Source organism: Haliaeetus albicilla, chromosome 5 (assembly GCF_947461875.1).
Source record: "Haliaeetus albicilla chromosome 5, bHalAlb1.1, whole genome shotgun sequence".
Classification (NCBI taxonomy): Eukaryota; Metazoa; Chordata; class Aves; order Accipitriformes; family Accipitridae; genus Haliaeetus; species Haliaeetus albicilla.
The window spans coordinates 40,677,917-40,701,048 of NC_091487.1; the positions used below are offsets into that span (position 1 = coordinate 40,677,917).

The following is a 23,132-nucleotide window of genomic DNA, read 5'->3' on the forward strand; positions in this document are numbered from 1 at the left end:
TCTCAATAATTTTTTACCTTTTGTTTCTCTGCCTGCCCACTCTTCACTACCCCAAATGGTACGCATTCCTCTCTCTGTTGTATAATATATAGGTAAACTGCCCTATAGGTGCAGCTACACAGCAAACTGTTTTTACAGCATCACTCCCCATGTAATGTTGCATTTACCTTCTTTTCCCAAGTGGAATTAATCCTGTGGCATCTTGCAATTATTCTTTTTTCTCAGGATATTGCTATTCTTCCTGCTAAACCCCCATGTCCTGCTGTATGTGGATCCCATCAGCTGCAGTAGGCCCTTTTTCCCTGAAAATGTGCTATTTCATGTGCTTCTAAGACAATCTATTTTGGTTGGTTCCATTGCACTTGTAACTTCTGGTCTATATTACCACGCTTATTTCTCTTCATGTCCGTATCCACTCAGACTTTCTAAACACAAAATTAATTAAGGCTGTAGCTACTGACAGCCCAGACCTTGACCTCATCATTGGACACAGTTGGGTGGGGGGGAAAAAAGGTCCATGTATGGAATTTTGTTGCAGCAAAAAAGTGTGTTCCGGGGGTTTCCTTACCGCATCCTTTATTTCTCTTAAGTACCTGGCTTGGAGCCTAGGATTTGGGATTAAGTGGCTCTGCTGATCTGGTGTGGAGTGACAGCGCTCATAGTCCCTCAAGTGATGATTTGCCTTTGCTGCCTTGCTGAAAGGAAAATGTTACCCTCTTTCAGATGGTTATTCAAAAGTCTATGAGAGTCTATGAATAGACAAATAGTAACAGTTTAAGGGAGACTATAAAGCTGGATGTGCTATATGGCTTCAGGAAGCTAATGCTCCTAGATATTAGAGGCTTCATGTTTCTGATGTATTATTCTCTGCCACTTTTCGTACTAGGAATACAGCCCAGCAAGACAGTCTCTTTTGCAAGAGAACACATAGGAGCTCTGCTTCGTTTTCTTTTTTTTCCCTATGCTGCCATGTCTGTTTGATATGTCTGTGGGTTTTTTTTATTTACAGGCCCACCGGATGAAACGGCAGATTGATGTCTGGGGGAGCTGGGGTGAATGGGGCAAGTGCAGTCGGAGCTGTGGCGGTGGAGTCAGCTTTCGGCAACGGCGCTGCTATTCCCAAAGGTGAGGGCTAACCTCCTTTTTCTTTCTTTATATGTGTTTGTCTGTTACTGAGCTCCTGCACTTATGTTCCAATATACATCCAGAACAAAAACACCTAGTGTTTGATTCCAGGGCAATAAGTCACCTGAGTCCACTTTGAGATGATCCTCAGCTTCAGTCTCGGCACTGCTGTTTTGAACAGTGCTCTCTTCAACACATCCTTGCTTAGGCTCCTTCACTAGAGCACAGTGGTTTCTCTGCAAGATCTGAGGCTGTGCAATCAGGTGATTGGTATGGCAGCAGCTGTTCAATCAGGTCTAGCACGGCAAGCCTCAGGGAGAGGGAGAACAGTCCAGAGCAGTAGGTTTCTCTCTCAAGAGCCAGTGACTATGCCAAGGTTTTCTCAGGCTTATGATTCCCAGGAAGGTAAACTGCCCCAGAAGAAATGGAAGAGTGGAGTTGGCTTAAGCCCCAGAAGAAATGGAAGAGTGGAACTGGCTCAAGCAGCATTAATGCTGTGCCATCTCTTTTGCAGCTGGGTTAGATGCAGTGAGGACGACGACTGGGACTGCATCTCTTGGGAATGATAGATCTTAGAGATCCTGTTGTGTGCATAAAAGCAAAGAAAAGGGGAAAAACCAGACTCTCAATAATATCCTGAAAAAACCCAGCCTCTTTATGTTTAGAGAAATAAGAGCGGTTTTTTTAATAGAAGAATCCAGAGTTATGGAGCACTGCTTCTTCCCACACAGAATAAAGAAAGGTCTCTTTTGAAGGCTGCCTGTTATGGTATACACCTGCCAGAGTCCCCAGGTCTGTCTCTCCGTTTTAGGAATGCTGAGATATTAGATTTTGGTTGGCTTTTCAGATCAATTTCCATCATAACTGTTACTCTCCATAATTCTCAACTGGAGTCACTTGACAGGAATGAGGGTGTTGCACACTTTCCATAGGCATGTTTGGCTCTTCCCACTAATGGGCCTAGTGTGCACGTAAACAGCATGAAAGATGATGTGTGTACCTATTCTGAATTGGCCACTATTCTCCTGCTGATAACATGTTCTGGATCTGGTATAGACACCTCAACTGTTTGCTGGTGGACAAAGGACTAAAAGCTCTGCTTCTATTATTTAGTTGAAACATGACCCTGAAGAGCTATAATGCAGTCATTCATGGTGTGTGTCTTACTCATACCAAAATGCAAACCACAGCAGAAAATAGCACTAGAAGATGCCAGCTTGCTTTAGTGGAAAAGTGCATTTTAGTTATTTTGCTGTTTCGGGAAACTCTGTGAGGGTGATATGCTTGATGTGAAGATGATTTGTAATGTCTGCCATGAGATGATTTTTTGTGTGTGTACTCTTCAGAGATCTTCATGTTGTTTTTCTGCCTTTCAGAACAGAAGGTGCTTCCAGTTGTGTTGGACCAACACGAAGCTATCGGTCATGTAACATTCAGGTACAGTGCTTGGTTTGTGCTCTGTTTTTTGTTTTTGCTTGCCTGTTGCTCCTTTTCCCCAGACAAACATCATTCTTGTTCAGAAGTAATATGTCATTATTAGTTTCTCTTTGTCTGGCATCACTGGTGAATGTGGTTTATCAAGAGTACTGCTTCAAAAGCATATTGAATTTATGCCCCTGATTTTATATGGGAGCAATAACAAATAAAAAACAATTTTTTGTTGTACACTTAATTTTCCTCCCTTTTATAATGGACCAATACAAACATTTTCTCCTCCAAACAGAGCTGCCCGGAAGGCTCCCGGGATTTCCGGGCAGAGCAATGTGCAGAGTTCGATGGGACAGAATTCCAAGGAAAGAAATACAAGTGGCTTCCGTATTATGGAGGTAATGATAAACATGTAGGATTACACTTCATCCCTAACTATCAACAGTATGTTTTGAAGTGACTGTAATGTTTTTGACTGTAGTATCCTTGTAGGGTACTTCCTTAGTTGGAGGGTGTGGGCAGGGGATGGCATGGAAAAAATCTTTTTGCCAGTAGCAAAGGATTGCTTTCCTGAAGACACTGGATGTATGGGCCAAGAGACAGCTCCCATTGCAGCACTACATAGTTGTCTCTTGTAACAGCCATTCCTTCAGAAACATTGCTCAAGAAAGCTAGAACTGGTTGCAGCTAGGTCCTAAAGTATTGGAGAAGCAGCAGCTCTGCTGTACTTTTCAATATTGGCAAAAGAACATTTAGCAGGACACAGGACAAAAAAATGCATAGAATTAAGAGTGTTTCAGAAAATACGACATTTCTTTCAATTGGCCCATGCTTTCTTGAGGAACGAGATCAGAAGGCAGGTGTGGGAACCAGAGGTCCTTGCTCTGAGCTTTGGTATGGTATCATTCACAGTTGTTTAACAAATTACGAGGGATTTCAAGATAGATTTAAAGTTTTGTTTGTTGGCTGTTAAGATAACAGCTCCCTTGTGTTCTATACCAGCACTTGTTCTCATTCTAGAAAGCCTTGTAATCCAAGGGAACCTAAGAACAGTCCTAGTAAGGAATAACCAAATATCCAGCTGGCACAACATTCCCCCCTCCACCACTGGCTAGCCAAGGTGCCTGAGGAAACAGTTGCATACAGTGAGGCCTTACCAGGGTATTTTTCCAGCCTGCAGCCGTTTGTGACCCAGAAATTTGTTTGATATCTACCACTTGATATCGATCCATCCCTCTGTTTTTGCTCCTGTGATCTAAAACCAGGCTCCTGATGCATTATCAAGTGATTAGCCATACTACATAATGTTTGTTTTTTCTCTCCTACCAGCACCTAATAAGTGTGAGTTAAACTGTATTCCCAAGGGAGAAAACTTTTACTACAGGCATAAGGAAGCTGTGGTAGATGGGACTACCTGTGAACCTGGCAAGCGGGACATCTGTGTAGAGGGAGTTTGTCAGGTTAGTCATCTTGTTGCTTCCTTCGTATACCATTGGGTCTGTCAGTCTTTCTGTTGCTTCCCTTTGTTCTACTAGGCCTTTCATAGTAGCATCAGAAAAGGAGAATCATCCAGTTTCCAAGGCGCTGAGGAGCATGTGAACAGCATTTATCTATCTGTCTCTGAATGTGAAATAGAAGATGCCAACTCTGTCCTTTCTCTGACAACAACTTCCCTGCTCTATCCTGACTTCCCAGCTCCCTAGATTCAGGCTTTCTCTTTAGATCAGTCCAGTATTTGGCCATTTTTAATTTCTTTCCTCTGTCATTACCGTTTATTCATATCAATGCTCCTGTGCTCTGCCAGGCTGTTGGGTGTGATAACATGCTGGAATCTGCCAAGAAGGAGGACAAGTGCCTGCAGTGTGGAGGAGATGGCAGCAGCTGCTATGGTGTGAAGGGCACTTTTGATGTGCCCAGCCTCCCCAAAGGTACAGACAATCTAGTTAGTTTAGGCAGGTGAGAAGGAGAGAGTTAAACCTAAAGTCAAGCTGCTACAAGGGCTGGTGGGGACACCTGCTCAAGTGATCACTGTGTGCAGGCTTGGATGTTCACCTGAAATGTCTGTATGGCATGTGGCTTTTTAGCTGCTTTAGCATCAGAAAATGTATTGATGGCCTTATCCTGGGAATCACTTCCTTAGTCTCTATACCGACTGAAGTATTTGCCATGCTGCTGCTGTCTTTCCTTGCTTAGTCTCCAGTAGGTGCTGGAGGTGTACCGCACAAACATAGCTATATACCTCTTTGATAAGACTGTCCCCCTGTACAGTGTCTTGATAGCTCCACCAGGATTATTGCAAGGCTAGAAATGGGACTGCATCTTCTGCATTTGGCCAATTTTTGAAAAATTTCAAGATAACAACTACACTTATGTTCAAATCTCACTGCGTTGAGCTCCAATATGATGCCTGCTGAAATTCCAAAGATTTTAAAATCTAAAAGATAGACTTTGCACTGACCCCTGTGCTTACTTTTCTGAGGTGTAATTGGAACTGTTTACACATGGACTGACCTGTGAATAGTGTAGGGTGAAGCTATACAGAACGCAGATAAAGTGACAGCTGAAATGCTTCAAGCCACCATCATAAAGCTCATCTAGTTGTTCAGGCACCAATGAAACCACGAGCATCTTTGGCACAGAAGAGTGACTGTGTGGCATCCACAGACAGATATTGAATAATCCCCTTCTTTTTTTTTTCAGGTTACAATCAAATCTTCATCATCCCTGTGGGAGCCACAAGCATCCAAATTAAGGAGGTTATGCCTAGCAGGAACTTCCTGGGTAAGACTGATGTCAGAACCTGTGTTTCAGTCCATTTGAATTCCAGCCATTGCATTAAAATTTGGTTTTCGGGTATACTGGGCTTTGGGATGTTTACCTTGAGGGCTTGATATATAGCAGAGGAAAAAACTCTCTGAAAATCAGGATCTGAATATTGAGCATCCTTGAAGTATTAGTGATGCTCAACTCTGGGCTTCATGTTTACGTTATTTTCTCTCCTGTGGAGATCTTGCTGTTGGGTGGGGAATAAAAATACCCAAACCACACTCAGACTTCCTGCCTGGAACCTACAAGGACTCTAGCTGATATAGCAAAATTTGGCTGTGAGTTCTGCTGTTTGCTTGATGAATGTAAACCCTAACTATTCCTGCCATCCAAAAGTTTGGGTTGGGCTTCTTTTCCCCATAGATATCTTTTGGGTATTTCTCTGTAAAACCTCAAACTCTGGTCATGCTGCAGAGGGCAAAAGGGAGGGAGAAATGTCCTCACCTAGCTTTCTGGGCAGGGCTGAGGAAATTCCAGTGGAGAAAGCAAATACTCTTCTGCTTTCTGACTCTTCCATCGCCCAATGCTTTGGACAAATCAGTCTGGTGATATTTTTCTTTGTAGAAAACTGGATGCAGCACCAAGTCTTTGTTTTCTGAACAGAATGTCTGATGAACAGGGTAGTGGTGCAGAGGCAGTGGGGTGTGAATCCCACATCTTAATGGCAAGCAGGACAAAGGCTGACATAGGCTGTGCCTCAGTGACTAACAGAAGGGAATGGAGAGACAGGTCTGGAATATGCTGGAGGCATTTTGGCTGTGCAGAAAAGAAGTGTTTGGTCCGCAGTGAAGCTGGCAAGAACCACTGTCTGAATGGGGAGCAGCTTCTGGCAAGAGACCCTTATGGGGGGACAGCATTGTTGGAGGATGATGGTCACCTTTATTTGCCACACCTGCAACAGTGTTGAGTGGAAACAGGAGCAGCCCTGTGGAGTTCTTACAGTCCTCTTTCAATGTGTGAATTTTTGCTGTGTTGGTAGATGCTGCCATAAATAGATGGTCGCCACACTTAAAGGGTTGCAGATGTAAAGGAGCAGGGGTTCAAATGGCGGAGCTGAAAGCTCTGTGGATTGGCAATACCCTGAAAGTCTAGAGCAGGATCTGTTTTGTATCTGAAGCCAAGTGTCAGGTTATAGGTATGTTAATTTACTGCCTTTTCTTCTCTGGCGTGTGGGTTTGTCCAGCTGTCAAGAACGTGCAAGGGGAGTATTATCTGAATGGGCATTGGACAATCGACTTCAGCCGAGCGCTACAGGTGGCTAGCACGGTTATGCACTACGACCGTGGCTCGGAGGGTGATCTGGCCCCAGAGCTCCTCCATGCCCGGGGTCCCACCACAGAACCCCTCGTCATTGAGGTAAGCAGCGGTGTCTGCCCCCCGCTGATACTCTTGCTCTCTTGCGTTGCATAGCAGCCCTTGCTTTGTGCAGTGGGAGTGCATTGGTGGGGACCACATGGGAAAGACTAGACAAGTGATGGGGCCCCCAGGAATCTTACAAGGCTGTAGGCCCCCAAGCTAGACCAAGGTGGTCTTCTCGCAGAAATAGCACTATTTTCTGCTCTGGTTCTGTTGCCCAGAAAGGAGCAGGGCAAGGCTCAATTTTGGCTTCCTGCCTATTCCCTTGCCCTCTGACTTTAAGGGAGGGGAGAGTCAGCCCCCAATGGTGTTGGGACAGGGACAGGCTCTAGGGCACTGCTTGTTATAGTGTTCTGTAGGCAAGGAAAGGGTACTTATTGTTACAGGAGCAGCTGGATCTTCTGACACCGAGAGGGATGAATGCACTCTTCTTTGAAAAATAATGATTTCTAGAGTATCATAGAATGCAAGAACAGAATACAGTGTAGAGAATAAGTGCTCCTTGAATGGGAGGGGCACAGGTCAGCTTGAACCCTCAGATGTCATGGGGAAATGCTGTAAAGGGGAAAAGTGCTGCTGCTGTTATTTCCCTGACTTTCTCCCGTGCTTTCACAGCTCATCAGCCAGGAGCCAAACCCGGGGGTACAGTATGAGTACTACCTGCCCGTGCGAGGACAGGCCTTGGGTTACAGCTGGAGCTACGGTTCCTGGAGTGAGTGCAGCTCCGAATGTGGAGGAGGTAAGGGAACAGAACCTGGTCTCTGGCAGCTGGTGTGGGGTTTATATCCACACCCTGAAGACAGTGTGACTGTGTGCTGCCCTCTGCAGCTGCTTCCCAGCAGTCTCTTGCTGGAAGACAGCACAGGTATCTGCGGGGGGCAGCTAAGGTTTTGGCCAGGGAGGGTCACACATGGAGTCACAACAGGACTGTGCCCCGTACCTTGTCCTGTCTTATTTTCCATGCCCTAGACCTCAGACTTGTTACTAGGATCTGTTAAGAATCTTCATAAATAGCCTTTGTTTTGTTTTGTTTCGGTTCTTTATGTCCTTTTCAGGCTTTTTCAACCACTTGAGAGGTCCTCTCCAAATTGACCTGGCCTACATAACTGAGTCACATCTTTCTCCTCTACCATAGCCTGGAAGATTCCCTCTCTCCAGGGGGACCGTCAGATCTCCTGGGGTGTCGCATCATGTTCAGTTTACAGATTCTTCCATGAGCAAAGTTATGGATTTTAAGCTAAAAAAATGTAGAACAAAAAACCCCAATCAAACAAAAAAAATCTCCAGCTGACTAGTATATAGAGCTCCTATCAGCCTCTTCTGGTCTTCTGTGTTGATGGCCATTTTGATAGCTTTTGCTGTACCGTGGTTGTAGGTACTGATATTGTCTTTGCCTGGGCAGTCTTATCCTGTAGGAAGCATGAAGAGTTGCAAGTTTTTTCTCCTGTATCCTGTCTTCACAAGACTGACCTGAGTCTAACAGGAGGCCCCCCCCCCAGCTCTGCTGCTGTATAATGCATACATTTTGCAGGGTTCCTTGATGAACAATATATAGATATGGCGCTTTCCTTGTGAGTCTCAATCTATAAAATAACAAGAAAATGCCCCTCAGCTACACAGAACTATTCTCTTGCCCTTCCAAATGGACTCCTGTACTGTGTGAAGACATCAGTCGTACATATGGTGACAGACCAAGAACTGCACCTGACCGTTTTCCAGATTGGCTGGGACGGGTGTGGATTCTGCACTACTCTAGAAACTTGTCTTGCCAACACCAGTGCGTTGCAAACCTAGTCCTGGGTGGCTTGTGTTGGTCAGGATACTCTCTTGCTTCTCTTTTAGGTTTCCAATCCCGTTCGGTATTTTGTACCATAGACAATGAAATTTATCCGGACTATATGTGCAGGAATAAACCACAACCAGACAATAACCGGACATGTGGCCATCAGACTTGTCCCCAGACAAAACGGTAAGATTTCCTTTCTTCTTCTGGACTCTGAATTCTTCCTGAGGTGATTTGGGACCAAGAAAAAGAATGACCCTTTCACTTCTCCTGCCCTCCAGCATGGTTCTCTCCAAGGAAGTGTTTCAATTCTTAGAGAAAGCCCAAGACAAAGGATGGTGATAACACTGTGATGAGCATTTCTGTGTGCACAAGGAAGGGGTTTAGTACAGCCTATGTTCATTTTCTAGACCAATTAAATTTGCTTTTCAGAGAATGATTGTGGAAGACAGTCTTCTAGCCCATGTAGGAGATAAGAAACAGATTCTCTGGTTTTTGTTCTCTTCAACTGGAGCCTGCAAAAACAGAGTAGAAGATCAGAGTCATTTTATGTCTTTTCTGCATTCCCAGCGTCCTTGCACTTAGAAAGGGATGAATCCTGCAATCTTTTAATTCTCTTGCATTTTCAAACCCCTTTACCCAGCCATTTCTACCTTGTCCTTTGCTGGCATAGCCTTACAGTTGGCTTCACTTGGCTCTTACATGGAAATCAAGAGCTGTAAACAGAGTCTTAACTGTGTATCTCACTGTGTGTATGGTGGGTGCAGTGGAAGCCTGGGAGAGTGCTGTTATGGGTGAGAGGGCACTTGGAAACCTGGGAGCATTTCTGAATACATGATAGCCTGTAGCTATTTGTTTTAAGTTCTTTAAATCCTTTGTTCTGTGTATAAAGGACTTCTTACATCTATGTGCCAGAAGCCTGGAGTCACAGTGGAGCAAGGAGCTCTCGGATGAAGAGGTAACAAGGAGAAGGTTACAGAAAGCACAGGAAGGCAGCTGCTCTCTTCTGCTCTCCACCTAGTTGCCACTGAAGTCTGTGGGGGCTTTACTCTTTGGCACTGGTGGTAGCAGTGGGTGGTGCTTTGCTTTTGATTCTTGCCAATGACAATGATGGTGGAGGGTGCTGGTTGGCGGCTTTGCTTAGATGGTTGTGCGTGCTCCCAGTAACTTGATTCTTATGGGACTGCGAAGGGGACAGTTTTTTCATAGCTTTTGGCTGTTTATCCTGATAACTGTTGTTTTGTCTCTGGAATCAGGGTAAAGACGTGAAGGGATGTGCTGGAAGATTTTTGTTTGATTTATCAAGATAAATAAAATAAAGGAAAAGAGAGCATGATGGATTGGGCGATTGAAGCATTGGCCAGGATGCCAGTGTGCCACAGCAAAAGCTTCAGTTCTTAAAAACTCTTCTTTCTTTGGCATGGGCCCTATGGCAGGCAGAAAAGTACCTATAAACTGTGATGAATACAAGGATGTGACAGATTCAATACTTATAATGTACACTGAGGTATGAGGAGTAAAAAAAGGTCAGAAGTAAAACAGTTGTCCCCCAGCAAGCTGCTAATAGCTTAGGACTTGCAATTCTTTGCCCTCTGATGTGGGTCCCAGCCTTATGGTTGACCTTGTCTTACAAAGAAAATGAAACAAGTGTCAGAGAGGTCTTGACTTGCAGCTGAAGGAAGCTGTAGTTGAGCCCATCCAGTTGATACAGCCTTTCTAAAACTGTACATTTGCTTTACAGGAGGCAGAATACATTGCGGGGGGGTATCCCCACTGGAGCTTCTGAAAAATTTTGATCAATGAATTTGTTTTGAGCCCTGCAAGTACATTGCTCTAAGTGGCTTCGACTTGCTGTAGTTGTTCCCTTTCCAAAGGGAACATCTTATTTTACAGCAAAGGCCATTTGGTTTGTGGCTGATGTTTGCATATTTAGCAATAAAGAAGAGTATCTTAAGGAGATGAACTTGGCCGAGTCTGCTGTGGAGTTTCCGGTAGGGTGTGAATGTGAATTGGCTGGCTGAAACTCAGTTTAGGGGTGGTGAGGGCAGACCAGGGAAGCAGCTGGAAGGCTAGGGGAGAAAACATGAACTGCCTTCACTCCCTGGATGGGGCTTACCTGACTGCAAGGGGAGGTAGCAGCTGACAAGCAGACCATGATGCTCCCCCTCCACCACCAGTGCCTTTTGACTGCACAGTATGCAGGCAGCAGGAGTGAAACATCCTGTTGTCCCCGAAGCCAGGCCATGTAAGCTGTGCTCCCAGCTACCTAGGCAGCTCTGAGACACAGGAGCGGACAAGGGCAGGGATTTTAGCATCCAAACAGTCAGATTGTTTTGTGGATACTCCCCCTTCTGTTAGCAAGGATATGTCATTTCTGCAACAGCTTCAGCAACCAAACACAGGACAAAACCTATTTAAAGTTCTTGGGGCTTTTTTTCTGTGTGCTGCTGTTGGAGAATTTGGCTGATGGGAGAAATAAACAAGCTTTCTACTGGCTGTCAGCAAAAAGTTCACAAGCACTTCTGAGAGTGTCTGGCATGGTTTGCAGGCAGAGTGAGATCTTGGCTTGGTTTACTGTTTCTGATAATGGCTGGAGTATAATTGGTGGTTAGGCTGGTGTGGGTTGCTTTTCTTTTAGCTGATCTGGATTGTTTTCTTTGTTTTTTCTTTCTTTTTCATTGATGTTCCATTCCAGGCATGACATTTTTGAAGACATCAGGAGACCAAAAACCATGGAGAGAAATCTTCCCCCTCTGGGAGAGCTCTGCAATTCCAGAGGAACAAGTGTTTTGTAGTTGGGGATTTGTCTCTGGAGTGGGACTCATGCTCTGCATTGCCGATTAAGCTGGGCAGTGCTTGGTCAAATGGGAACTCAGCTTTGATTCTGTTCTGCAAAGGGATGTTTTCCTTGTCTGATTGCAACAGCGATGCAGCACTGACCTCCCCTGTGCCTCTGGGCAGGTTAGCTGGGCTTACGCTTGTTTGCTTGATTCTATGACCTGCAGGTGGAAAACGGGGGAGTGGGGATCCTGCTCAGCTACCTGTGGTGGGGGCACGCAGACTCGCTCCGTTTACTGTGTGGCATTCGACGGTCAGAGCTCCCAAGGGGTGGTGGATAACGCTGAGTGCATGGCCTTCACGCAGCAGCCTCGCAGCAGTCAGCCCTGCAACATGAGACAGTGTGCGACCTGGAGCACAGGGCCATGGTCAGAGGTGAGTTGGTGTGTGGGAGGTAACTGCCTCTTGGCACCTACTGAAGGAGGATCTGCCAAAGCTTAGGCATAAAGAGCCAGGCTCCTTTTCTGGGACTGTAAAAGGTGCATGTCCCTGGATAGGTGGTGTGCAGAGGTATAGCACTTGTCCCTGCAATCCTCCAAACAAGTTCTCCAGCTATCTAGCAGCTATGCCCTCCTATAAACACATCCCTGTTTCTCAAAAGTGTGCATGCCCCTGCACCTCTGCTTCTCTCATTGCATGTTCTCTATTCTCTGGTCTGCCAGTCCTTTCCCTATTCCTGTATTTTCATCAGACCCACCAGACCTGGCACTGGCTGAGTTTCTGAGTCAGGCCTGGTGAAGGCAGAGGGCAGGCATGAGAGCTGCTGTCCATCAGCTGATGATGTGCAGTAACACTCCATCCTCTGTTAAACAGGAGCTCATGGCTCCCGCCTGTGCTGTTTATTTCCATGCATATTGCTGCCTCAGCTTTACTAGCCCTGGACAGCAGTACTACAATCACAACAGCTGGTAAGCTCTTGAAACACTGGCGGCCTGCTGTTTGCTGTGTGTCAGTGCAGGGCTTCTCCGAACACAGCTGCGTGGTGCATTTTTGATGCCTGTGTGCGTTTGTATCTCCAGGAGAGGAAACTGTTCAAACTGTATGTGCTCAGTGCTGCCAGCCAGGCATTTAGACTGCATCTTACGTGCCAAGGGCTTAGAAAGTAAAGGTAGTATCTACTCAGTCCCTAAAGCATAAGTGAATTCTCCTCTTTTAAAGAAGCACACGCATGCTTGCAGCATTTGATTTACTGTCTTGTGGTGGTACTTTGAGTGGTGCAGCAGCATAAAATGCAACTTTGAGGCATGGTAACCTAGACTGTAAAGCCCCCCCCCCCCCCCGATATGTGAGGTGTGAATACTGAGATGACTTCAGGGTTGCAGAGTAAGAGCACTGTTTGGAGAAGCCACCAAGTGTCATGTTCTTACAAACTGATTCCAAAATCATTAATATTGGGGTTCTCAAAAGCGACAGTGTTTGTAGTCTCAGAGACAAATGTCACCTTAGTAAATGAGTGGCTGAAACTCAGCTACGAGGCTCATCTGAGGTAATTCAGACTGTCTCCAAGTTAATGCTCTCTGTAAGAGACCTTGGTAATTCATGAAGTAGGCTGGATTCCAGGAAACACCACTGTGAATTTAAAAGGGTATTGAAAATGTCACAAACCAGTTCCTAGCATAGAAGCTTTGTCACAACTCCACACCATAAAAATGGAGCACAAGGTCTTCAGGCAGAAGACATAAGCAATACAAGAACCTAATCTTTATATCTTCCCTTGAATCCTTTACCTTGAGCTGATTTTAATCAGGAGCAAGTAACATGAAGTTCCAGGTATTTCCTGCCATTTATTGTTCTCAATGTATTCTGCAGTATTGATATTTTTCCAGAATCATTCTCCATGTTGTCTTTGGTAGAGATCAAGAGAAGTGATATGACTAGGCCAAAATCATCCAGTGGGCTCCAAATCCCACAGACCCTATCCACCATGCCTTATTGTCTCTTTTACAGCATAAACAACTACTCTGCTAACTCCCATCCCAGAAGATGATTTTAACAATGGTTGGGGCAATCTCAAAACGGTGCTCTGCCCTGATGTTAGGGAGTGCAGCATGAAAATGCAGGTGGAAACCAGGTGCTTCCTTGTAACTGTTGGGCTCCTTTCTGCAGTGCTCAGCCAGCTGTGGGGAAGGGGTCCAGACCCGGACTGTCACCTGCAGAACGCAGCAGGGCTCTCAGGCTCAGGACTTTGCTTGCCTAATGGAGCCAAAGCCATTAGCCACCCAGCCCTGCCTTAAGGAGAACTGCATCCAGGAAATTGGCTGGCACGTTGGAGACTGGGGCCTGGTGAGCATTGTACTTTCATGGTTCGGAAATAACTGATTATATTGCTGTGCTCCTCACAAACAAGCTTTGATCTGTGCAGTCTGCACGTTGGCTGTGGCTGGGAGCATATACTGCTTCATTACCAGTCCCTTGGCTCACAGTTGCCTTGTAACTGGCACTAGTAATGCTCCGGTTAATCTGCTGCCTGCTTTGTATGCAGCTGCTCCAAAAATAAATCCTTCTGAGGGGGGGATTATAGTTTCAGTGTCAGTGGCAAAATGCAGCCAATAAGCTGAAACAATCCACTCTTGCTGCTTATTCCCAATTCTTCACTCCATCGCTGTGAATAGCAGAACAGCTCTCTGGCTGAGTATGGCTTAGAGCTCCAGGCTTCAGGACTGGTCATTGCATTTGGTTGATATGGTTTAAAGTACATTTTTATAATTGTTCGGATAACTGTGCTTCAGCTGGATTAGTCTTGTCTTTGTGGAGGGAGCCAGACTCTGTTCAACCTGGGAAAAGCGCTGGGGGGAGGAGATAAGGGTATATCCAATGCATCAGGTGACTTCCAAACACACTTTTTCCCTTCTGTGCTAGCCAGACCAGCTTGTTCTGAGTTAAAACATGTTACATCTGGTTCTTCATGAGATGTGGGCCAAATTTAATAACAGCTAAAGAAGTTGCATACCTTAGTCTGATCTTTCCTGGCCCCTGGCTTTCCAGTATCAGAAGGGCTCCTACCTGCATGTGAGCAAGAGAGAAATACTCTGCCAATGTTTGTAGAGCTTGCCACAAGCATATGTGTTACACAGGTATCTCATCCTCACCCCTCCCCTGAGCTGCTGCTCATTTCTACCTCCTCATCCACAGCTTCCAGTGAGAGGAACTCCAGTTGGTTGCTTACAAGAAAGCCACCAGTTTGCTTTCTTGTTGTAAACCGTTTTTCTTGAACACATAGTTCAAAACTGACCCTTTCACAGCTGGTGGATCCCCGTAGCATTGAGATGCCTTCAGGCCAGGCTGAAACAATTCACTCCAGCTCCCTGCCACACCACTGTGGGTAACAGCAACTCATCTGGATGTTACAGGCTAAGCATGGCTCAGAGCCTAATGCTTCAGGGCTGGGTGCAGCATTTGGTAAAATGGTTTAAAGTATGGTTTTCTAATTGTTCAGATGAATCCAGCTGAAATATTATTTGCTTTGTCTTGGTGGAGGAAGCTGTGCTCAGCCTGCAGCTAATTGTGCAGCTGTTCCACACTTCTGGTCTGTGGGGTTTCTGCATTTGGCCTCTGCTGCCTGCTCACTTGCCTTGTCTCTGTGCCCAAGTGTTCGAAGAGCTGCAATTCAGGCATCCGGACACGCCAAGTCATCTGCGCTGACGGCGACTCCAAATTCTACAGTCCTGAGACATGCAAAGCCATCCAGCCACAGAAACCAGCCACCGTTGGTAGCTGCAACATGCAGCCCTGCTACCTGCCACAGCGTGAGTGGTATTGCTGCACACCTAGCTTTTCCTAAGATGCTTTTGTTTAGGAGTAGAAATTCCCAGCTCTGCACCAGCTTATATTCTCAGCTTCTTGCCTGCCTGTTTCCATCCTGTGTATTTGTTTTGTGCACATAACCATGGCATCTTCAGAGTCGCAGTATCTGTGCTGTTTGAAATGTATGTAACAGGCTTGGGACCGATATTGGGGTTTGTTCATTTTGAATTCAGTATTCTGTGATGGCTCTGTCCCAATGTGTGCTGCAGACTGACCCCAGGACTCCCAGTCAAGAAGCATGGCAACCTGGGCAGGCTCAGTAGCTAAAAACTATAAACAACTCTCATCCCTCTGTGGACCAGCTACAAAGGAGGCACAACTGCTCAGAAGATTTTTGCTTGCTGTCTCTGTCTAGTCTTCATGCCAGAGCTGAAATGCTGACTTCTGTCTGCCTGTCCATTGCAGGTTGCAGTCCTGACAATCCAACTGAATCCAATTGCTGCTCAGCAGCTGTTCCAGAAGAGAAACGTTTTCATCAACTTTAGTCTCCTGTTGATTCCTGGACGCATTTGCAATTATTAGAACATAGGGCTGGTCTAAATGCACTCGTTTTGTGTATGTTTCTCTTTGCAGAGGTCCCCAGTATGCAGGACACTATGGGATACGACGTCACTCGCCAGTCCTTGCTGATGCGTTACAACCCAAACAGCCCTGCCACAGGTTTGGAAGAATTTTGTGGGTTTGGGTTTTTGATGATGGTGGACTTGAAATAGAGTGTGGTAGGGGAAAGGTTCCTCCTTTTCTTCATTTCTCTCTTTTCATGGGCTTCTAGAAATTCATGCAGCCAGGGACAAAGTGTAGATTCTTTTACACCAATAGTGAGCAGTATTTGAATCTGTCTGTGCAGAAGACTGTACAGTATATAGATCCCAGGTTTTGGCAGCATGACTTAAGTGCTGGCTGACAGAAATGCTGCCCAAGGCAGATCATAGGAAGAAGAAAGGATGATGTGAGGGGACCACAGTAATGTGGCAGGTGGTTTCTTGTGGGACAGCAGAAAGAATGGCCAGGGTAGTGAGGACCAGGGCACCTCAGGGCAACCAAATCCAGAAGGGTGGGCCAGGAGACACACATCCAGGTAAAACCCTTATGCAGAAAAGCCTGCCCTGTAGCCTTGGGCAGGTGAAAGAGAGCAGAGATGAGGAAAACTGACAAGATTTTGATGCTTACCTGCATGCTTTAAGGAGTTTTCTCCCCCAGATTCTGGTGATGAAAGGATGCTCTCTGGGAGCTCCATGATCCATAGTACGTCTGGGAATCACCACATCCCATCCACCAAGGACCGTGGCATCAACTTGTTGCCTGTTCGCTGGGAATCCCAGTCACGCTCATCGAGTTCCCATCAGCTCAGCTCCTCTCAGGACCCCACTGCAGGGACTGGCTCTCAGGACTGTCATCGGAGCCCCTATGGCTGCTGTCCGGATGGGCACACTCTGGCTTCAGGCCCCTTGGGGAGAGGTTGCCTCTTCAGCACCTGCCACCAAAACAGGTAGCTGGAAGTAGATAGGCCTGAGCAGGGAGGCATTGCCTTTCCTGGGGGCTTACTGAAATTTACTGCCTGTGCCTGTTGAGCCGGGCATGTCAGGTGTTGCTGCAGCCCTTCTATCTTCTGCCTGTAGGTATGGATGCTGTCCTGATGGAGTATCGGTTGCCCAGGGTCCAAACAACATGGGATGCCCACAATATTACCGTGATGTTCAAGTGAGCAGAAATCAGCCCACTGCGGCCGCTCCAACAGTAAGTACAAAACCTCTGCATTTTAGGAGTCCATCAGATACAAAGATTCCAATTTGACCCCGGTGACTTGCATTGTGGGTTTCTGTTGTGCTCCATCTCTGCCAGTAATGCTGGAGAACCAATACTCCAGGCATGGCATCGAGCCCTTTGGCCCACGTTGCTCCTCTTCAGTCTGGGGCATCCACCTGTGATCCTCTGTAAGCAGGGGACAGAGTGGATGGTTGGGAGATGTCTGAGAAGTAGAAGAACAATCAGTGTAGAACTGATTGAATAATCCTGAGTAATCAAATTTCTGTCAGTCAGAAACTTGCCATTCAATTTCTGGGAGAAAAAAATGGGAAAAACGTGGACACTGTTAATTGCCTTTGTTTGTCAACTGCAGATTAATTGAAGGCAAAATAGTCAGGGAGGCAATCCCTCTTGTAGCTTGGGGTGCTTGGTGGGGCCAGCTGAAAACCTGGCCTGCTGCTGGGCTGGTTAGGTCTGTCTTGCAGAGAAGCGCAGCCCTAGCTTCATGGCTGATGGCCAAGTTTCCTACCCCTTCCCAGCCTCAAAGCCTCTAGGAGGCACACAAATAGTGGTTCCTCTAACAGCTGGCCTTCTGCAGCCGACAGCTTGGACACGGTGCTTTGCATGTGCTACTGTCCTAATGTCTGCATGATAACTTTTTGGCTTTCAATTCCTGTCTCTAAGGCAAGCCAAGCCTTGTCCCAGCAGCACCCCTCGGGCGAGTGCCGCAGTTCCGTATACGGCTGTTGTTTTGACAATGTCGCTTCAGCTTCAGGTCCTCAAGGGGAAGGATGTCTCAATAGGCCCAACTACCGTAAGTGATGCTTTGGCTTCTTGGTTTAGAAACGTAGGAAGAGTCCTACAGAATCCAGTAGCGTATGGAAGCTTCCTGTGTAGAGGCTCTGCTCTCTGTAGAATGTAGTAAATTATCTCTTTGCAAAGAAATTCTGCCTGGTGTCTAGGGCACGGGAAGCTGGGAGGGAGCGTAGAAAAGCAGCCAGATGGTTCAGTTCTGTCAGCTACTACAGAAATTCTTGTTGTCCTCTGCTGATAGTTGGACAGAAGTGTGTTTGTGTGATCTCTGTCAGTCTGTAGAACTTCTGGGGAGCTCTTTGCCCCTGAGAAGACACCCTGATGCAGCCTGGAGTGCTCCAAATTAGTTACCTGGATTTAGGAGAAGTAGGGCCTCTCTGAGGAATCAGGGCTGTGCTCAGCCTTCAGACAGCCCGTGGACAGGGGTGGAATGAGAGCTACAGCTAAGGATGGAGGTGTTGCTCAGGGCTGCATGAATGCTTTCAGCCAGCAGAGTTCAATACAGTGCCCGCTGTACTACGAGGGCACTAGAGCTCCTGGGCAAAAGCATCTCTGCTCCTTTAGTTCCCAGCTGTATCCTCTGCAGGCACGTTGCTGCTGCATTGTCTTGTCTTTTTGCCAAAGCACAGATATTGCTTGGTGGCCAGCCCTGTGGGGCTGCCTTAGGGAAAGGGAAAGCTCTCTGGATCCTCTCTGCTCAACCACAGCTTGGCAAAGGACCCCTCAGTCAGAGCCCTGCCCCCAGTGTTTGTCAGCATGTGACTGTGATGATACCTGTGACTCAGGGCACAGGACTCCATTTGTAGATACATTGGGCTGTGCTCCTCTTTATATCAATGTGTGGAGGGGTATTCTGTAATGCATGAGGATTCACAACTGCGTCTAACCTACTTGTTTTGTGGGCTGGAAATGTGCAAACGGCACCCACATCCCCCCTGCAGGAGAGGAAGCCCCAGAGCCAACCTTGCATCTGCACAGTTCCCTGAGGTTGTAAAGCATCCATGTAGCATCTAGATTCAGAAATGTCTCTGAGGTTGGTTCTCCTTCCACCAGTGGAAAAATGGGGGCAGAAAGAAACATGTGAGCAGCTGCCCAATTTCAAAGCAGAGCTGGGTGCAAAACCCAAGTGTCCTATTTTCCCACATGCCTTCTGCCCACAAGGCCCATCAGATCATTTAAATAGGTGGCTTGAAGCACCTGGACCTTTGTGCTTCATGACCCTCACGTCTCCCTCTGTTCCACTCTTTTTGGTAGCATATCCTGTCATATGCCTGCTGCCCAGTGCCCACGGCCCCTGCATGAACTGGACCACTCGCTGGTACTTTGTGACTGTCGTTGGCAAGTGCAACCGGTTTTGGTACGGCGGCTGCCATGGCAATAAAAACAGCTTTGCTTCGGAGGAGGAGTGCATGAGAGCGTGCCACAACTCTGAGGGGCTCAGTCCTCTGGAGCATCAGCCCTCTTCTGGCACAGGAACCTTGCAACACCAGCACACTGGCTCCCGCTCTCGTACAGGGGATGCTCGGGGTCAGCAGCAGCCACCCCTGAGAGAGTCTGCAAGTCACAGCCAAGAAGGAAGAGCCTATGGGGCTTCACACCCCACACAAGACAGCCGCAGACAGGACAGCTGGAGAAGTGAGGTGCTGCCAGAGTCTTTGCCAAGGACTGGTGTGCTGGAGAGCCAGCGCTGGAGCACCCAGCAAAGCAGAGCAGACAGCCTGAGCCAGCTGCACTTGTGGGAAACAGCAGTGCCTGGCCTCTCAGAGAGGCAGAGTAGCAGTGGCCAGCAGATGCTGCCCCATGAAGGCAAGCAGTGGCATAAGGCTTTCGGAGCAGATGTTTCCATGACGGAGGGATTTGGGCACCAGACAGCTGCAGACCTGTTCCCAACACGGGCTCTGCACAGGTGATGATTTTTTTTTAAATTTTTTTTTTCCCCCCTGTTCTGCCAGCTCATTGTGAAGCATCAGTGCAGCTTCCTCTGGAGTGAAAGTGTTGCCCCAGCTGGGACCAGCTAACTGGGAATACCATGCAAAGAATTGGCTATACAAGTGGCCCTTTGGTAAATCAGGCTATTCAGGCCCTGGTGTTATCTGCTATCCTCCTTCCTTACACTCTCTCTGTTCCCTGACAGCACTGGAAGAATGCTGTGTGAAAAGACTGCAGGATCCTGGGGTCTTTGAGAGGCATTCTTACACTGTAAATGAGAATCTATAGGTGTTTTTCTTGTTCTGACCAACAATTTAGCTGACTCTCTGCCTTCAGAGCCTTTACCTCAGCACTGCATGGAGCAGCAATGGGTTGTTCTAGGGAAGACTTTTAAGATGCAGTTTGGGTCAGGATCCAGACAGTGTCACCCTGAAAATCAGAAGTGTGTAGAGCTAGATCTAAATGTGTCTGTCTGCTGAGCTGAACCTAGTTCCTTCAGAAGAGAGGGGTTGTAGGACTCTCTCTCTCTTCCTGGAGGTAATTGTGGCATTCGGTCTGTCCAGAGCAGGCTTTGCCGTGTAGGAGAGGGCTCCCCACGTGTTGCCTGGTGCATCTGCTCAGAGCTGAATGGGCAGCTGGTCCTGCTTTGCTCTGTGGTTATGACTCATCCAGAGCCACATTAGAGGACCCAGAGGAGAGGAGGGCAGCAGAAGTGCCAGTGGAATCGCTTTCTCTTTCAGACCCATCCTGGAGGAAGCCAAGCCCTCTCTTGTGACAGCAGTCGTGGGACAAAACATCCAGCTGGTCTGCAAGACGGGCACGTCCCCCTCCTCCAGAGTGGAGTGGATGAAGGATGGCCAACCAGTCTCCTCTAACAGGTGAGCTCAGCTCCCTTCATTGTAGAGCAGATGGGCTCCTTGCTGGGCAGAATGCCAGATATGCTTGCCTGCTTTCTTTGTAATCTTATTGTTAATATTCTTTAAAAAAAAAAAATAAACAAGCCCGTATATTGACCTAAGAGCATGAACTGTCCACCTGGTCTGTGTACAGCAGAAACAGATACAGTCTGCAATAGTATTGAGGCATTGTCTAGTGTTATGAAGCAGAACAGGTGCTGTCCCATAACAAGGAACTGGTGGAAGCTGACATGTGGGTAGTGATACAGAAAAATGTTGTCTTTGTTGGATTCATCTTGGGGCAGTGCTAAGTCAGTAGTCCAGGGTGAAGCTTGTAGCCAAATAACTTGGAGCTTCTCTGGCTGGAAGTTTCTGGCACTCCCTTCTAAGATACAATTTTTTTAAAACTACTTTTAAAGCTTGTTTTTCCTGGGAGGTCTGTTTCCAGCAACAGTTTGGAGCCAGACAGTCACTTTGTGTTATGAAAATCACAGTTAAGAAAAGCCCAGTTATGCTTTTCTGTTTGCAGATGACTGCTGGGGCTCAAGCTCCTGCCTGAAAGGGCAGTTTGCCTCCTCATGGGAGGGGGTTGCTGAAAGCAGTTCCCTGTTTTCCCATCTCAGTTTCCTCTCTGTTCCTGACCTCCTTTCTCCCGCAGTTATTTCCCCTGCCTGTGACCCCTCTGTGGTCAACAGGGTTTTGTTTTTTTCTAAGCTGGGGAGGGCACTACATGGTGATGGTTTATGTAACATCAGCACGAAGAGCTGCTCTGCCTTGGCCAGTTGCTGTCCGTGGCCAGGCAGAGGCAGTTAATCCTTGCTCCTGTTGCAGGCACACCTACCAGTCCGACAGCTCCTTAGTGATCAGCCACGTCAAGCTGGAGGATGCCGGGACTTACACGTGCCTCATTTCTGATGGGAGGACAGAGAGCCGACAGATTCAGTTACAGATCATAGGTGACTTATCTTCCACTTAAGACCAAAGAGGTAGCTCAGGGGTCCTCGTTAATGGTAATTGACAGCAGGAGCAATAAAGCCACCTGCAGGAGCAAACTTGGTCTGCTGCCATGCTGTGCTAGCAACATTGCCTTCACTCCATGGCAGTGGTCTCCCAAGAGCTAGTCAAAACAGTCAGTCTCCTCTGCTGTAAGGGTGCCAAGAGGGAGTGTGGAAGCAGCAGGGCTTCTTTTGGTGCTGCCTCACAATAAAGCCTTAGCCCTAAAGCACTCCCCTGCAGTGCCACCCCATAACCAGGGTTGTGGCTTGCCTGTAACCTGCCCTGTTTCCAGCGAGCATGTCTTCCTCCCTGAGAGCCATCAGCTGCCTCCTGATCCCAGAAAGGATACTCCAGAAGAGGGGTTTTCTGCAGTTTCCTGGGCTCTCCATCTCACAATATAATGTGACCAGACTGCCATAGCTGTCTGTGGTGGTGCGTTTGTTTTGTGTATTGCCCAAAGAGGTCCTGCTGGGTAGCAAACAGTTCCCTGTTCTGAAAAACGTGCCTTATTTAAGAAACAAAAAAATATGAAAGACTGGTCTCAAAACATGGGCCAGCAAGGCACCCTGTAGCCTTCAATCTCTGAAGTGTACCTTGTCACAGCAATGGCACATGGGGCAGAAGGTATTGTGGCCTAAGGGATGCTGCAACATGTTCACTGACAGAGGAGAGAAAGGAGTCTAAAATTGCTTGCCTGCAGGTCTGTGACTCTCATTAGTAGACAGCGCAGGCTTACTGCACTAGTCAGCCAGAAAACAGATGGCTGAAGGGCTCTTTGGCTCCAGTTCAGCAAGCTCTCCCAAGCTCATAGAAACCCTATGCAAGAGGTCACAGTAAGAAGTGTCCTTTTACTCACATATGGCATTTTATTTTGAATAGAGTACCAGAGCACTGTTCTGGCAGAGGGTGAGAGAGGTTGGGTCCTTCACAAGGAAAATCAGCAGCATCGAGAGCTATCCAGAGGCAGGAAGGTTGTACAAGCTGCTGGTTCCTCTGTGCATCAGCAGTTCGTATACAGGTAAGTTCACATACAGCAACAGTTTGTCCACCATGCCCAACTGATGAACCATATGGTATCTCTTCATGTAGAAAAGCTGAACATTGGAAAGGTCCTGGCTCAGCTGTTCTAGGGCACGGTTGGGAAGCAAGCAGTACTGAACGGCTGACAACAGGAACGGGAGAAGATCCCAGTCACAAGCTGTCTTCTGTCCTCCCCGAGGGCCTCTTGAAAGTAGCATATTCTGAGCAAAGGTGCACAGGGAGGCTGACAGCAAAGGAGCTAGGTTCAAATGAAAGTAGAAATATCAGGGGCAGTATCCTTAGCTGTTCAAGTTGGTGTAGGCAGAAAGAGGAACCTGTTCTGGAAAAAAGCAAAGCAAATAGGAAATGCTTAACTAGCACAAAATTGACATATGTATATATATAAAAAAACCCCCTCCAGTTACTTTAGCCCCCACCCATTTATTTTAAATATTTTGTCAACAAACCAGTCTGACTCAAAACTGTCTCCTCGCTGGGTGGCATATTTTGTAGCTTCTTGCATGTTTTATTTGTGCTTCTGGGTTCCACAGAAATGAAAGGGTACAAATTAT

At 47.0% G+C, this 23,132-nt stretch overlaps 1 protein-coding gene across 1 annotated transcript in view; it reads left to right on the top strand.

Annotated features, from left to right (window-relative positions):
• Positions 1-23,132, top strand: part of PAPLN (papilin, proteoglycan like sulfated glycoprotein) — a 55,681-nt gene that overhangs the window by 23,562 nt on the left and 8,987 nt on the right. The window contains exons 3-22 of the mRNA XM_069784301.1: positions 1,010-1,125; positions 2,502-2,562; positions 2,849-2,951; positions 3,883-4,013; positions 4,358-4,481; positions 5,254-5,334; positions 6,563-6,735; positions 7,351-7,474; positions 8,578-8,704; positions 11,524-11,731; positions 13,463-13,639; positions 14,946-15,102; positions 15,734-15,820; positions 16,361-16,649; positions 16,780-16,897; positions 17,591-17,720; positions 18,974-19,625; positions 20,389-20,526; positions 21,376-21,500; positions 22,420-22,558. Coding sequence (XP_069640402.1) covers positions 1,010-1,125; positions 2,502-2,562; positions 2,849-2,951; positions 3,883-4,013; positions 4,358-4,481; positions 5,254-5,334; positions 6,563-6,735; positions 7,351-7,474; positions 8,578-8,704; positions 11,524-11,731; positions 13,463-13,639; positions 14,946-15,102; positions 15,734-15,820; positions 16,361-16,649; positions 16,780-16,897; positions 17,591-17,720; positions 18,974-19,625; positions 20,389-20,526; positions 21,376-21,500; positions 22,420-22,558 — 3,260 coding nt within the window. The remainder of the gene's footprint in view (positions 1-1,009; positions 1,126-2,501; positions 2,563-2,848; positions 2,952-3,882; positions 4,014-4,357; positions 4,482-5,253; positions 5,335-6,562; positions 6,736-7,350; positions 7,475-8,577; positions 8,705-11,523; positions 11,732-13,462; positions 13,640-14,945; positions 15,103-15,733; positions 15,821-16,360; positions 16,650-16,779; positions 16,898-17,590; positions 17,721-18,973; positions 19,626-20,388; positions 20,527-21,375; positions 21,501-22,419; positions 22,559-23,132) is intronic.